Here is a 17,266-nt window from a genome sequence, read left to right on the forward strand (position 1 = left end):
ATTGCAGGGTAGTTGCCATCGAATCAAATACTTTAAATAAATCAAATAAATCGGATACTTTCTTCTAAATATTAAAAAATATATATGGGGCTTTTCTGCCAGTGAGAACAAGTGCTGTTTGGAATGTATATACATTTGAACTAAAATTTAATTTATTTTCAACAAAATTCAACAATGAGTACTGTGAAGATTGTTTACATGAAGGACAAAATAAAAAATTGAGCGTATCCAGTTATGCGAGGTTGCTGGTGTTACAACACTGTATATGTATTTATGTTTTGATACCAAACAAATAATTAATAAAAATAATAGAAGCATATAATTTCTATAAAAATAGTACACATAAAAAGTATAATGAGTATATATAAGGCACTTGTCCAGCACTGGGACACAAAATGGGTTAAAAAAAAGTATAAATAAAAATAAAGTAAAATAAAATTGTATAAATTATCTATATAAATGAAAAGTATTATAATTGACACAATTGATAGCAAAATGCAATAAGGCCGAACTAACACCCCAAATACTACTGAATTATCTTAAATAAATTGATTTAACACTCTAACATATACTAATCTCACGCAAATTAAGGGCCCACCAAAAAGTGTGACCACTTTAAGTTTCGCCGCTTTAACGGCTCTCAGAAGCATTTTATAATGAATGAGTTCTTAAAACGCCCGTAAAACAAAACAAAAGCCGACTCATTAAAAGAGATCACATAAATTCACATTATCTTATACAATCATCAAAACACCAAAAACCTTCATAAAAACAATAAAAAAAAGAACATGATTGAAAAAAATAAACAATTGTGTATATAAACATCACACACGATTCAAAAATAATATATATAATTAAGTTCACAGTCACGTTTTATACAATTAAAAAATTGATATTAAATATTCCTACATCAATTTAACATAATTAAAAACAAATACACATATATACAACAGCTTAGCGAACCCTCAGATTCTACTTTTAAGGGGCCTGTGGAGCAGCCCTCATAAGTATCAGTCATTTTCATACAAAATACCAATATAATCTTCAAGGCGTGAATAAAATAAAAAATTTTAACATATTACCGGGTGCTGGTGGGGTTGCCACTATGCAGTAGTGCCTCTGGTGGACTGCGCGGAACGTTGATCATTCGCAAGCGAGTGACTTCTCTGTGGCAACTAGTGCGTCACACGCCAATAGCCCAATCCTGCGATATTGGACTGCTACTCACGTGTTGCTTACTATCTGAACCGCACATTGACTGTTTTTGTTTTATTATATGTTCATTAACACCAGCAATTAAGGAATTGTTACTAACAAATTATGGAGAAATCTGAAATAAATTATATTATTATAAAAGACATTCCTGTTATAATGTTTGGATTGTGTGTATGGGAAATCCATGCTCCACCGGCCCTTCGAAACTGAAGAAGTAATGGACAACGCTCAGATGAGACAAACACAATACCTCAAAAATATATTAAATAAAACATTTCATTGTAAATGCATCATTCAAATAGCGAATTATTTCTTTGGACAAAGTCACTATTCAGTCAGTTGGATTGCCATTAAAATATAATGTGCTAAGGATATTCACATGGTATTTGGGCTTTTATAGTATCTTACTATCACATGAATTTTTTATGATTACTGACATAATTTCAAAAATTTTATCACCCCCTCCTCAAAAAGCTTCTCTTCTTGTGGTGTCGCCTAGTCAGTTCTGGCGGACAAACACGGAGCGCACCTCCATGGGACATAAAGCTAACATTCCACCAGGGATCGGGTCCCGGGTGCGGACATGAGTCAACGAACTCTCGAGGATCTGATCCGGTCGAGCCTCCACTATCTCTGTTATGCGGACCTGGTGGGAAAGTTTTTCGGTTACATTCGTTGGATGTCATAATAGAAGATTTGTCAATAGGTTAGTTAATACGTTACCTGTCCGTCTCCCACGGGGTACCACTTGCTGATCTCCTTGTTGCCGTAGCACGAGTCCAGGTAGACCCTATGGAAGGTCATGCCCACGCCGTGCTGAATTTTGCCATCCTTGTCCTTTAAGAGAAACAAAAATCAAAAAGGAATTTATGCTATATTTGAAATGTGTCTATTTATGACATTGCCCAAAGCATCATCATATCATGTTGACACTCTCCCTGTAATCATGTTAAGTTGCGCTTATTCGCATCTGAAAATCAGCGGTTGCACTGCTTTGCTGAGTAACATCGAGCTGAGCGTGTATAAGTCGGTAATTAACGCCATTATTGCCGTTGTGACCTAAGTGCCAGTTTTGGACGGCCACATATTGTTATATATAACAGTTGGCAAAAATGTTTCTGTCTAAATGAACACTGAGGGGTCTGGATAAATAGTAAATATGAGACGCGACGATGTCCACAGAACATCTGACCTTGGCGGACACGTGCGCCCTGTAGGAAGCCAGCACGATGTCGGCGGCGGAGCTGAGCGCGCTGGAGTAGTGCGGCGAGGAGTCGTCGCGCGGGGAGTACTGCATGCTGATCATCGGCTGCAGCAGCTGTTGCTGCGACACGTGCGCGCCCAGCGACAGCTGCCCGCTCGGGTGCTCCGCCGGCGTCCGCGGCTGGAAGCCGAGGGAGAACGTTATTGCGGAACTGGGTCACAAATTTCATCAAAATCGCGCCAGCCGTGAAAGCGGAACAGACAGGACTTTCACATTTATGATATTAGTATGAATAAATGTATCACATAATCTTTCGCAGTTTTATTGCTATGAACTACTAATCTACTATAACTACACCAAAACTCACAATAATGGCAAATTATAAAACGGATGACTACCTTAACGACAATATATTTTTTTACACTTTAATTATGGCATTCTTCACTTTCGTTTTGGAAGTCGACAGTGGATTTAATTTTAAGTAAATTTTTGACATCAATAAGTGATGTATATTATCTTAAGATAAATAAAGAAGTTTTTTAAATTTCGACTGTACTGGTGGCAGCACTGACCTGACAGCGTTTATCCGCGGGCTCCACAATGACCCGGAAGGTGTGTCGCGTGAGGACATTGTCCAGCACGCCCTGGTTCATGCCGCGGTTGTCGTCGCGGCTCAGACGCCGGTCTTGCATCACCTGATAATTCAGAAAGTAGACATTTACAGACACATTTTCACTACGAATTCTAAATTACACCGTATTTCTCAAAAAGCTACAAACTGCTAGCATTTTTGAACGACCACTGCTGAAGAAAATGCCGCCGGCCAATTTTTTCGCTGCGATTTTCATAGCTCTGCGGCACTACCAAAACGATAATTTTTGTTTATTTAATATAAGGCTCGCTTACAGCTATATTGGCTAACATTTTAAGTATATAACTGTCAAGATTATTTTAGCTCAACTAACCATTGTATTTAAGACATAGGTAGATGTCAGCACAGTATACAATACAAACCTCAATGGAGCCAGGTTGCAGCGCGGCGACTCCGAGAGGCGTGGACGTGAGCAGAGTGACGCGAACGTTGTCGTCCTCAATGTACGCGGCCGCCGGCAGCGGGTAGTAGTTCGCTTGTGTCGGAAGCTTCTCGAAGTACCGCCGTCTGATCATCTGAGGCAAGCAGTTCTTCTTATACAAACTGACTGCCCATTTACTTCGAATTAAATAGCACCTTTTTATCCAAACATATTTTTGTAACAAACATAATAATAGCATTTATATTATTTATTCAAGAAACATTCACAGTAGTACTCAGTTCTTTGATACATTACGAATTGTTGAAACAAACAAAATAAAATAAAATGTTTAAACGGCAATCCCATCTCAGGTTAAATCAAAACGTCCCTATAACCGCTACATTGGATGCCCAAACATTTTTTCATAGATGTAGAATATTGTAGAATCTTTGCAAGAAAATTGGAATAGAAATCGGAGCAATTTAAATCACGAACGAGACATGCGATTGTTTGGATGGTAACAAAGGTTTCTATTTTACATATGAACGTCAGGGCGATATAAGAGAGAGAAAGATATATCTATATATGCGTTTGTGACCACATCCATCTGCAGCACTAAGAGGGTGAGATATATATATATATATATATATATATATAATATATATATATATATATATATATATATATATATAATATATATATATATATATATATATATCTAATTTCTCACGTTCATTCCGTTGAGGTCGGTGTAGAAGACGTCGTTGTTCCGCACGGCGGTGGAGAGCCGCATGGCCAGCTCGAGGTCATCGACCTGCGGGTTGATCATCAGCGTGTTCGTGATCTCCACCTCCGTCTGCGGCAGCGACGGGTTGTCGTACACAGAGATCTGCGAACAAACAACACATTACATATTCAGTGCTTAGTCATAGCGTCCGATCGAGCGTATCCTTAACAGAATCTTTCATAAATATCTCTATATTATGAAATATATATAAGACATTATATAATATGACACAAATTGGTGAAAATACAGTTTACAGATTTGTTTGAAATTTGTTTGTTAAATTCTAAAATTTTCTGACTAGTTTCTCGCCTTCATAAGGTGATTTTTTCCCGAGGGTTCGGTTAGTTTCTCACCGCCATCATAAAATCGACTTACGTAAATAGGTATACAGGACCATCTACCACCAGCTCATACAAACATTTTCTTTATTTGAAGTCTAGTCTAGTAAGTTTCTCACCGCCATCATGACGTCGGCTTGCGCTGGCTCAGTGAGCACAGTGTACAATGTGCTCTTGTACCTGCCCTCCACCACCACAACCTCCGGGAACGGCTCCGGCCGGAAGCCCGCGGCGGGGCCCGCGGGGATGAACAGGTATGCGCCGCTGTTGTTGTCGTGACCCTTGTCAGTGTCGTATCTGGAAGTATTGCCACTACTGTTGACGAACTTTTGATTTTTCTCAAACTATCGATAGTCTATCAAAGCGTTATCGATAATTAACTATCGAGCGGCAACTGTAATTGCCACATAATACTGACAAATTGGTATTAAAAAAAAACATTTACTTGTACCACGTCCCGGAAGAATACAGTTCCCGTGGGAAATTTATTTATTTATTTACCAATTTACACGAAACAGAATATATAAGCAAATAAAAAGTGGAATATAGTACATAGATACTGCTTATTTCTAAAGAAAACTCTTCCAGCAGACTCGAGAGAGGAAAGAGGAAGAAAGGGTAAAGTGCGTGTACTAAACAAAACAAAATAAACCAACTTAAAATTACACACATCTATAATTACGCGGGCGAAGCCGCGGGCAAAAACTAGTAACCACATAAACTTACTTAACGAACTCCATATGCATAGGCGTAGTGGTGCCATCTTTCGAGACCAACGCCTTGATGAGTCCATTCTTGGTGAGCACGACTCTTGTCGCGTTGCCGGCTTGCAGAGTTATATCTGTTGTGAGTTTGGACTCAAACTGTGTGATCGCGAACATCTTTGGCAAGTCGATCGTCCAGTAGTCAGCGTTGTACACCCGCACGCGAGCATATGACGTGTGTCTGCCAACATAGGGTCGTCATTCAAGTAATTCCACTTTCATATTGAGTTTGGAACATAAAAAATACTAATAAGCATACAAATTTAATTAATATATTGTGATTTAAATATAATTCTATTTGCTAATATACTATAAATAATTACTAACATGACTATGGATCATTGTTATCTGAAAATAAACGATGTTGATTTGACTTGATAAGCATCTTTATAAAATATGGGATATTGTTCCTGCCTTAGTTTCAATAAGATATGCTGCACGCCTGTCTTTATTTTAATTTTATGAATGACTTAAAATTATATTTAATTTTTTTAACCCCCAAAACCCTTCCCCTGGCTAAGCCCGTAGATGGTTAAGGCAAATGATGACGACAGTATCTAACTTGTTGATGGTGGCGGTGTCCCGCAGCGACACGGTGTAGGCGGTGAGCGCGAGCGGCTTGGCGCTGGCCGGGAACGACAGCTGGAACCTGGCGGCCGCCAGCGACAGCCGCGCCGCGCCCGCCGCCACCGGCGACACCTGCGCCTCCATCACCGCGCCCTCCGGGTCGTATACCTTCAATAGGGAGTATTACTGCACATTTATCCCGCCAGAGTACAGAACTGTATGTTAAGTACACAAAAGCTTTGCCGCCTTTTGCTATGTCTATTAAAACGTTTATTTTAGAGTACTTATTATGTAAGCATTCGTTTGTGAAAATATACAACAATGTAGCATATTCGGGTGCCGATATATTGGGAAAAATCGTTTTCCATATGATAAAAAAACTTCGAAAACTATGGAATACCCTCACGTTGTAAATTTTTTGAGCCAGTAAACGGTCGAAAAGAAGCTCGAAACACTTCACACGTGAAGACTATCAAAATATGGACTTCATACACGTAAGATCTTCAGTCAAAATCAAGTTTATATCCGTTTCTGACCACAGTTGACAAAATAATGCAGAACATAACCTAAAATAGTGTTATTATTTTCAGGATAATCCACTTAATCCTTCCCTTTTTTTAAACTCGCACACGATTGCGTAGAAGGTATTTTTGGTCGTAAATCTGCAACAATATTGAAAATTGGCGCTTTTTGACTCTATTGGCAATGTTTGTGTACCTTAGTTGTACCAGTAGCGCCATCTGCGCTGAGATTTGCGTAATATGCCCTATTACATTATATATTCATAGCAAGCTTCGGGAAAGACCCAACACTATATAATGGTGTTCGTGAAGCAGTCTGTCAACAGCTCGCGTGTGCTACATACGTCCCAGTGTTTTTGTCTAACAATATGTTTCAAGTTTATAACTCTTTGCGTTGGAGTTTATTTTATTATAGCACTACCTAAGTTTAATCCACTTTGATTCAATTCATCGTAAACAAAAAACCGTTTTGGAGGATTTTGGTAATAGGCTCCAAATTAAATTACCTTATAACTGAATCTACCACTGAGTAGGAACGTAGTCTTAGATTGAGATGATATCATCTAGAAACTTAACACATACTCTTTTAAACAGTCTCTTAATAATTAATTTTACGATAAAGATAACTACAGAAATATTTTAAAATAATCACAATAATTAGACAAAGTAACGACTGCGCCGAGCGCAGACAAGCGACTGTGGCAAACTACAGTGGGCCGGCTATTTTTATACTCTCCGGGTGGGGGTTACACGTCACTTTACACTTTACGTTTCCTTGGTTCTAATGCAAATACTATAACTGACCGACCTTCTTTTTCGAATATGTAAATTACCATGACTTACAAATGACTCTCAATGTCCATCAATATATACTACTAATTATATAAATGCTGTAATAGTATATCTTCACCTATTGGACTCACCTGAACATGTGGTGTGGACACAAAAACAGTGAATATTTCCTGTCTCTCGAACGCTAGAGCATTGTACAGCACCAGTCTTCTAGAGGGCGACACTGCGTCCAGAGCTATCGTGATCCTCGAGGGAACCTCATCTTGGCGCCGCCAGATGTCGTCCACATCGAAGTAAATGTCTTCTTGACTCTGGTCCAAGATGGCCGGCTGTTTCAGGAGGAAGTACGCGGCGCGCTGCATTACAGATTGGCTGGTCTTTATGGCCTTCAGGAGTCTAGAAAAGGAAATAGATATATAGTTCGGCAGATGTGTATTTCTGTCCCGAGTTAAAAGTCTCACTTATATGTTTATTTGTGTTTTAATTGTCATTAAACTTATAATGTATCACGCCTTATTAATTGATTTTAATTATAATAAAATGTTTATATACTTTGTGTACTTATAAGCAAGTGTGTAAGTTATTTAAATAAAGCAGCGATTCTGAACATTTTTGAAAACGAAACCTTTGGAAAGGTAAGCTTTTGATGGAACTCTAAACTCTTTTTTATGTGTACTGGCATAACAGAACTCAATAAAGTTCATTTTTTATAGTTCCAACACGTTTTTAATGTCAGATGGCCATTTAGAAGTTACTTTTTTTTTCAATATGATCAAAATTTTCGCAGCTCCGCGAAGCACACTTTGAGAACTGCTGAAATAATGCATTGCTCTATTTTATTTATTTGAACTTGTATTAAAACTATGTACAGAAAGCTGTAACACAAGGTTGTTCTCACTTGATTCCATAATCATTGTGCACTTCGGTGCGCGAGGTGCCGGCGACGGCGTCGTGATGCTGGAACAGCGCCAGCGCGCGGCGCGCCTGCTCCACGCCGTCGCGCAGCTGCAGCGACGTCACCGCGGGCACCGACGACGACGTCACCGCCAGCGCCGTCAGCGACTCCGCGGCCCTGGCGGTCCTACATGTTACTGTTTTGTTTGCGTGGGAATTACTCCGTAAATGCGGCGATTCCTTTTTATCCACTGACAGGAACAAAGGACAGAGACTTAACGGTCCACCTGGGTAATGCTTTTTTTCACAATAGTCTAACAGCTTCAGAGATTCGCGCTTTCAAATATAAAATTCAACTTTATAGTCTTATCTTGGAAGGTTTATAAAAACTCAGTGACTAGAGTAAGTGACCAGAGAGATGGTAGAAAAATCATACTACAATGGACACTCACCTGATATAAGCCAGCAAGACTCTGTCCATATTCTTGTAGAACGGACGTGAGGTGAAGTACCCGCTCCAGTAGTGCTGGCTGCGATCGGCGTACGTGAAGAAATCTCCAGACAACACCGGGAAATTAGATAGTTTCTCCTCCGCGTGAACAGCTTTGAAGTAGTCTTGTAGTGTGCCAAATTGGACCTATTATGATCAAAATAGCAATCTTTACAGTTTTATACCACATTAGCGGTTATCTGCACTGTCATTCTTCTTTCACAATCTTATTATTGTTATTTATAGATGTGTATATCTATCTAACATGTTCCAACTTTCATTATTTGTACGGGTCACAGTGGATGCAAATAAACTTCTTAACTATCTATCATTATCATGTTTTTCTCCATTTTTTATTTAGAGAAACCAGTAACCAGTCACTTTGGAGAAAAGGCTGCGGTGAAGTTTGTTGGGCCGCTTCTCCTTCACCTCTGCTTTGGAAGTCCGCAGTAGACTTAGTTGAAGTATTTTTTTGACATGATTAAATTATTTATATCATCATAAATTGAATAAAGAATTTTAAATTCTTGAACTTTTGATAAGACCAACGCATAGCAGTCCTCACCTCAGTGTTCCACTCGTCCCTATTGTTGATGTAGTCAATAAGCATGTCGTAGTTCTGGAACTGGTTGTCCCACTCGTTGGCGCGGTCGTAGCGGAAGTCGTCCCCCAGCGGGAACATCAGCACGTTGCTGCGGTACAGCTGCGCTTTCTTGCGCCACTGGTCCAGGATCGCGCTCGCTCTGACGAATATTCATTGTCGAAAGTTGGTCAAGGTCGAATGAAGAACCAAGCAACAAACAACAGCCTTAAATGAACCCACTGGTGGGGCACAGACCTTCCTTATTAATGGATAAGGAGTACGGGCCATGACCACCACGCGGGCCCTTGCGGATTGGTGGGTTTTAACGACTGCAATATGGCTTAATATGCCTTCCGAAGCACGGAGGAGCTTTAGATAATACATTTTTGGTCATCCATCCCATGACCAACCATTGTGTATGATTTAAAAACCAGTATGACATATGACCACGTGGCCGAGCGCTCTTACCATTGCACTACAAAAATTACATCTCAAAAAAGGCAAAATAGATACATAATATTGTTAACCTATTCTACAGAGTGTGATATAAAAATATATAAATATTTAATATTTCCTATAGAAATAACTAAGTTTCCTATTTGTAAGTTTTATATGCACTCTGTATCACACTCAGATTGTACATAACAGTACAATCTGTCTATAAAGAGTAGAATACAGATTTTTAAGGAACTACATTTTATTGCCATTGCAATACCAGACTTTGTTGATAAGTCCCCAGTGTTGCCAAGCAACAGGAGACAGCGCCCTCGTGTATTGACAGAGTGGATTTATGTTGGCTGATTTTCTTCCTTCCAGGAAAAAATGAGACACGGAAATGGTCTATCTCCTGTGTGTACCTGGATTTAAAAAAAAAATTATAAAAAATTACACTTATTGTAATTACTATGAGTATAAATGCTTTAAATACCTTTCGTGTACATTCTTAGTAATGATTTTCCTCGGCGCCACGCCCCACGGACACGAGACTCCGTTACCGGGCAATCGCTTGAAGTCAAACTGGCAGCAGACCTATAAGTAATTTTTTTGCAATCTTTTATTTAGTTTCAGCTGATAGAAACATTTATTTGCCAACTGTTACACACAATAATAATATAATAATCCTTACATAGACGACCTCGGCCTAATGGTCATCACGCCTGACTGCTACACTGGAAGTTTCGGGTTCGATCCCCGGTCAGGTTAACATGGAAAATGATGTTTTTCAGATTGACCTGGGTCGTGGATGTTTATCTAATAGTATATGCTATAGAATATAGTTGAGTTAGTATCCCATAACACAAGTTTCGAACTTACTTCGGGGCTAACTCAATGTGTGTGATTTTCCTTATTTAAAATATATATGTATATGTAATATATATATATTATAAAACGAAGTCCTTTGTAAGTAGTAAGACTATGCATTATTATAAAGCCCAACGCCTAAGCTCTAAACAATTTACTATACACGGACATGTTTTTTCTGTCAAACGTCGAATGCAACAAGATCTATTTTAATTGCCATACTTGGAAAGTAGTGCTTGATCTTACGAGTAGCCAGAAACTTACTACCGGCATGTCATTGTATGGACATGCAAGTAAATTGTGTAACAGCACATACTAGCTATTTGCTCGTTTTAATTCCTTTTGTATCTTTGCCATTAAAGCCTGTTCGCATTTTGATTAGTGTATGTGCGAGTATTAAGTGCATGTGTTTAGTACAAATACTTGGACTCGCCCTATCAGTCCAGATTTGTTACTACACATCGAAATGCGAATGAGTTTTTAGGTTAGGGGATTTCAGTTCCTACCTTGGGGTCAGGTCCGCACGAGTGAGGCACGTCGTACGAATAGAATGGCATCATGTGTGTGAACATATCAGTCGTGCCAGTGCCATCTGCAAGATTATATAATTAATCCATCCGTTGAATTGGTCGTTTGGGCATCCCATTCCGAACTAATAATATAAATGCGAAAGAAAGTTTGTTATCTCGTCATGCTTTAACTCAACAACAAATCTTCTTGAAATTTTGCATACATGTAGTTATGTAGTTTGACTGAAGTAGGATATAGCGTACCTTTCATTGCGGAAAAATAATTGCTCTCGTGGGATTTACACTACTACACTGGACTGATTGTCCCGGGTTCTAACCCCGTTCAGGTCAAGGAAAATTTAGATTGACCTGGGTCTAGGATGTTGATATTTTAACTCAATCTGTGTGATTTGTCCCTGTCTAATCTGACTATTTTTTTTAAGAGATCTTATAAGAGAGATCCTAATAAGCATTTTGTGTTTATTAATTATAAGTATGACCAATCCTATTTCTAATCTATATTTTATCAGCAATCAACTACAATCGTAATTTATTATGATTCCGTTTAGAGGTCCTTTCAGAAGCCTATCTTGAAATGAATCTTATTTTAGTAAACTTAACGTCGGTTTTTATTTGCCTATTCCGTATTCGTAGCAAAAACGGTTACCACAACGATAACAAGAATTTTAGTGTTATAGTTTATAGATATCAATTCCGCGGATGGTTGGATGTAACAAAGCAACTATAGCTCACCCCATAACTGCCTCCATCTAAACTCCAGCTGCCTATTCAAGGCCAGCTCCTTCTTGATCCTGTAATGCACCCTCTGGATCACCGCGTTGTCGAACCCAGCCAACTTGTAGAGGTATGCCTGCACGCTGGAGTACCCGAATGGGTCAATAGACCACGAGTTCTTCGGAATATAATCTACGTTGTCCAATAACCATTGCTGACCTGTAAATAGAGAAAACTAATTTTATTACAAGGTTTTTATCAAGGTGTGAAGGTGATGGTTGATATCACGTTTGCGGCGTGTTCGAAGAGATTTTTTATTTATAACACATGTACTGTCACTGGCAACACGGCGGACCATCGACTACAGGCCGCGGGCGCAGACTCCCGCGCGCCGCACATCACGCGTCACATTCAAGTGACACATTACTCGTCCGATCGCTACTCCGAGCGAGACGTACTGCGTTCGATTTAACCGTCCGAATACGAACCTTTGTTTTTATTATTAATAATTACCATATAGTCCATCCATTACCGAAGTTCCCTTTATATCATCGCGTTATCATCATCCTCTGTATCTACAGTATACAAGCACCTGTCGCAACATGTACTTTTGTAATCTGTGCTCAAACCATCAATGTAATATCGAAAAATTGTAAATACGTTATGTATAAATAAACAACTTTATAGCACCAAAAACAAGATACAATTTTGTACAAGACATGCAACCATAAATATATACAATAATATAAGTCAGGGGGCTACCATGAAACATGAAACACGTGCACTCGATGCGTACACGATATGCGCAAACGTGACAGTATATGCGTGCACGATAGTAGCGTGTTACGTGTGTGTATGTTTCGTAGTAGGCCTGTGCAATACATGGGACTGTAGATAGGTTTTTTGTGTTATCGCAATATCAACGTACCCGTGGTTAGCTGCTGGACGACAGACAGCCAGTGACTGTTTGCCTCGTCATTCATCACCCACCCGCCGGTCACGATCTCCAGTTGGCCGGATTTCAACAGGCTGCAAAATCATTTATATATTTCTAGCGGCTCGACTCGGGTAAAACCATATAAAACAAATAATATTTATTAAGCTCCCCACAAGTAGTATACATATATAAACAAACAGTATAAACATTTTTTTAGATAAATAACTTGTGGGAACTCTGACGATACCAAGTATACCGATACCTTCACACGTATTTAATAAATTTTCACCATAATAAATTATAAACCTAAAACTTTCTAAGAAATCACACCATCTATAGGTGAAAACCGTACAAAAATCTGTCTGGTAGTTTATAACTTTATCGCGTTCATACAGACACTGACAATACTTTTTATAATATGTAGAGTTTACACCCACACTGCACTAACAGTCGCCCAAGGAAGGCATTGAGCCAGTAGGCAATCAATACGACAAATAATAGTGGTGACAAATAATACTTAATATACGATAAGCAAGTGGGCTAGCGCTTTTATGATGTGTAATTAAATTTTGAGAATATCACCAAGATGTAAACTCTATTAGTGATGATTACAAAAAAATATCGCTATTTTCACTTAAGTTTGAGATTGAGAAGCTGATGGATCAAGGTCAACTAAATCCTGTGCTATTTTTGTTTGATTTTCTAACGTCAAATTTTCGACAAACACACCTGTGTAAAGAAATCTAGACATCCTTGCGTTTGGCATATATCAATAAAATCACTATAATATTCAGAATCATCAATATCTATCATTTATTTGCATGATATACTTTATACTATATAAATTATCCATCAATTAATTAATGAATCAATCTATCTATTAAAAAACCCTCATCAACATCCGATGCGTATTTTTAAAGATCGAAGCATACACAGGGACAGACAGACTGCCGAAAGCGATTTTGTTTTATACTATGTATGTAATTATAATGATTTATGACACTTACTTTTTGAATGTGGTCTTCTGGGCGTCTGTGGTGTCAGGGTCGCGCCACCACAGATACAGATAGCTCGTCTCAGCCCAAATAAACTTTTTACTAGAACCTTCTGAGAGTTTCTCCACCATATTATTGAGAATAGCCTTTGTTTGTGCCTTGTAGTAATTTTCGAAAGTCTTTATCCAACCTGCAATGTATTAAGACTAGAGTCTAGCGATCAGATTTTTACGAAATAGATCTTTGTAAACGATTTCAATTGCCAATCCGGTGGGTGTTATTTTCTTTTTTGTTGATATTGTTTCAGGTTTCAGCATACTATTAAACAGGTTAGTAGGCTTCGCTGTTAATTTTTTTTTTAAATTAATTTAAACGCTAAGTTCAACCTTTCGAAGTTTTAAACAAAAAAGAATTTATGAGCTGCCAATAAATTTTATTCTGTTATGTTAATTTCCGTCCCAACTTATAAACTTACCCTGTTATTCGTAAAAAAAATTAAATCATACTCTAAGCTAAAGTATGTTTTGTCTCTTTCTGTCAATTTAAAATTTTATAAAGTGGGATAGTGACAAACCACACTTTACCTTAAAGTATGGTTAACATTTTTATGAATAACGGGGCTAGTATTATATGATATCAATAACATACAAAAATAATAATTAAGGTCGGATAATATTTAGGGGTAGAAAAAACGTTTTCTCTTATTGTATCGTCGAATGGCCGGTAGACGTTCCCCTTAAGCAGTAATATGTCAACAAACAACGAAGTTATTCCGCTAATGTCATTGTGAGATGAAATTACTGAGAATCACTTCTATATAATCTCATTTCAAAGACACCTTTTTCCAAAGAATTGTAAATATCGCACCGCCCAATTTTTTTTCCACAACCTGTTCATATATGTTATCGTTTCGATTTTTTTAAATTGAATGAGATACAAGAATTGAACACTACACTACATACAGATCCCAGTTATTCATTAAAAAGATAAAGCATGCTTTTAGCTAAAGAATGTATTGTCACTAGGTATTTCACTTTACTAAATTTGGCATTGACAGAACATATGTTAGGAGGTAAGGGACAAAACATATGTTAGCTTAAAGTATGTTTTTTTTATGACTAACAGAGACAAACATTAACAAGCGAGTCCGCCAATACGAAAATAGAGTTCCAATTAGATATGTACACTCCGAATTAAATCAATAGAATAAAAATATTGAAGATACCTGGATCATTATGTGAATGAGGCACAATGAACACTTTCAACTTATTTTTCTGGCTCCACTGATTGCTTTTATATTCTATATTCCAGCCTTGCTTCCACGCTCCACCATCTATGTCTTCAAAGGTTATCCTCTCATACATTGTTAACATCTAGAATAATGATAGAGTAATAAGAAACCAAAAATTGGAAAAAATAATAATACTTAAAAATAATATTAATAGAAATACTTAAAAATAATAATAATAGGTACCTTTATAAAGGTACCTTTCCCTTAATTCAAATTAAATTTAGAATGAGGAAGAGCTATGTCTGTGGAACTTCTCATATTTTCAACATGCTCTAACGCTTTACAGAAACTGTGTTTTATTGAATGTTTTGAATCACAGTTATAGAAGTTTGTTGAAAACAAAAACACTTACATGATGTAACGTACATAATCAGCATCCACTTTGTATGATATGAAATGTAATAACCAACATTTGAATGCTTTGACCATAATGTACTATTATCATGCAATTTAATTTATTACCTTTGTGGCGACATCCACCACGCCACATGCACAACGGCGCAGATGTAAAAAGCCAACCAAACGCAACTAATAACAAGCCATACAAGTGATCCAGGACACTACAGACAGATGGCATGACAGTCGACTCACTATGGACAGCTAACAAGCCTAGACCGCGCAGACAGTGCGTTTTCAATTGGAAGCATAAATACAACCTCTGACATGACACCGTCGGAGCCGTGCGGTTCCCCAGGTGCAACACCTAGCCTGGCGGGAAGATCTTCCCTTTGTGGCGGTCGAGCATAATCACCTAGCTCCCGCTACACCTTGCTTTAGTAACAGCTGTTTCTAGTTACTTAATACTTGCTATACTTACTTACTCTCTATTCCATCAGGACTGGAGTTTATTTTATGCACAGCATTGGTTGTTGTGAAACTCTAGTAGTTTGTAGCTTTGATAAACATTTAACTTGGAATATAATGTGAAAAAGTGCCTTTGAAGGTCTAGTTTCTGAATAAATACTTTGTTTTGGGTGTATCAATCTCTCTTTCTCATCTGAGCATTTTCCCTGTTCCTTCCTCCACAACTAAGCATCAGAGCCCAGGATCTATTGGGATCAGGATTGTTTCCAATGCAACTTTTAGTTTATGTAAGACGTAAATACAATAGATAAAATAACCTCAGATTACCTGAATATCTGTCAGTGGAATACTCTGCTTCTTTATAGCACAATGGGATTCATCTATGGGAAGCCGTATTTTTGGGGGTTCCTCTTCCAATTTGGACTCTCTTATGCTACTTTTATCTTCATGTACCACCTTTTTAACAATTTCGAAATTATTGGTATCATGGAGTTGCAAATCTTGTGGTGGCTGTTCCGCTATCTGGTGGACAGATTGCTTGATTTCCTCGACAGCAGCATTGTGTTGGGACAACTCATGTTCTATGTGTCTCAATTTAGATTCCAAAGATGACCATTTACTCTAAAATGGGAGTTTTATTAAAAGATTTTAATTTAACATTTTAAGATTAAAACATTAAAAGAAAACAAGTAGAAACAAAATGGTCAACTCAAAAATGCATTTAATGATTTTCTGCTTAGGGACGCCAGTGCAAGCACCTGAAGTGTGATAGATCCTCCTAATGTGGGACCATTTCAACATCTGATGATAAAATACATAAAACTTATTGTTAAGCATAATATTACTTGGATGAATACAACAACTTACATCAACCACTTCTTGGCTGCTAGGTTTAGTCCCGGGTAACCGGAATGTTAGGTCCGTCACCACATACCATATGAAAATAAAGGCAAAGATGACCATAGTCCAAAACAAGGTAGAAAGTTTTCTGACCCTCATTGTGGGAGTTTAATTGTATTGAAACAAATATGATTTTAGAACGATTGTAGCTGAAATTTAAAATCTATCGAGCCACGTATAAAGGTTGACAAAATTTGTCTGGGTAACAAAAAACATAATAAAAATTATCTCTTCATTCGGCTGTGCATCACTTTTCAGTATTTCACTTTTCTACGGAATGGAAATTCAAGTAAACAAAAATAATACTTTGTAAAACTTCACAAAAAATACTAACAATTATATAAAATTGTATGTAGTTTTAATAGATTTCTTTTTCAAACCGACAATACAAAAGTAAGCCTCAGTAGGCAATAACTGTAGGACACTGTAGGTATAATAGGTATATTGACTTGACTTGACAGACAGCACCTGTGACAGAAACAGAAACCTTGACGTTGGCAAAACATCGTTTTGGCGAACCATGGAGCCATGAAATTTAAATAAAAATGCGAATATGGTTGACGTTGACATTTGGATTTATCAAATAATAATATCTACTTATAATTTTTATTTACTTTATCCGTAT

At 37.7% G+C, this 17,266-nt stretch overlaps 1 protein-coding gene across 2 annotated transcripts; it reads right to left on the minus strand.

Annotated features, from left to right (window-relative positions):
- Nucleotides 1-777: 777 nt before the first annotated feature.
- Nucleotides 778-17,074, minus strand: alpha-Man-IIa (alpha-Mannosidase class II a). Of its 2 annotated transcripts, XR_008405495.2 has the most exons (22): nucleotides 16,609-17,074; nucleotides 16,069-16,362; nucleotides 14,872-15,019; nucleotides 13,659-13,836; nucleotides 12,643-12,743; nucleotides 11,733-11,933; nucleotides 10,977-11,062; nucleotides 10,097-10,197; nucleotides 9,151-9,328; nucleotides 8,548-8,732; nucleotides 8,100-8,273; nucleotides 7,333-7,597; nucleotides 5,884-6,056; nucleotides 5,284-5,502; nucleotides 4,677-4,854; nucleotides 4,163-4,321; nucleotides 3,434-3,586; nucleotides 2,992-3,114; nucleotides 2,408-2,599; nucleotides 1,939-2,052; nucleotides 1,653-1,861; nucleotides 778-1,330 (listed from the first exon to the last, which is right to left on the minus strand). XR_008405495.2 is itself a non-coding variant. In XM_053757634.2 (21 exons), exons 1-21 carry the CDS (start codon nucleotides 16,738-16,740, stop codon nucleotides 1,715-1,717), a joined length of 3,501 nt encoding a protein of 1,166 aa, XP_053613609.1. In that variant the 5' UTR covers nucleotides 16,741-17,074; the 3' UTR covers nucleotides 778-1,714. The 2 variants fall into 2 exon arrangements, 1 of the variants encoding a protein (XP_053613609.1); XM_053757634.2 differs by having other exon boundaries at nucleotides 778-1,861.
- Nucleotides 17,075-17,266: the final 192 nt, after the last annotated feature.

Source organism: Plodia interpunctella, chromosome 17 (assembly GCF_027563975.2).
Source record: "Plodia interpunctella isolate USDA-ARS_2022_Savannah chromosome 17, ilPloInte3.2, whole genome shotgun sequence".
In the NCBI taxonomy this organism is placed as follows: domain Eukaryota; kingdom Metazoa; phylum Arthropoda; class Insecta; order Lepidoptera; family Pyralidae; genus Plodia; species Plodia interpunctella.

What these genes read in the sequence shown, in the direction of transcription:
- alpha-Man-IIa (XM_053757634.2), bottom strand. Translation starts at nt 16,740, where the DNA reads ATGAGGGTCAGAAAACTTTCTACCTTGTTTTGGACTATGGTCATCTTT. An exon ending in TCATTCACATAATGATCCAG is followed by an intron (nt 13,837 to 14,871) that starts GTATCTTCAATA and finishes AATACATTGCAG; the next exon opens with GTTGGATAAAGACTTTCGAA. An exon ending in CCGACCTCAACGGAATGAAC is followed by an intron (nt 3,587 to 4,162) that starts GTGAGAAATTAG and finishes TGCTTGCCTCAG; the next exon opens with ATGATCAGACGGCGGTACTT.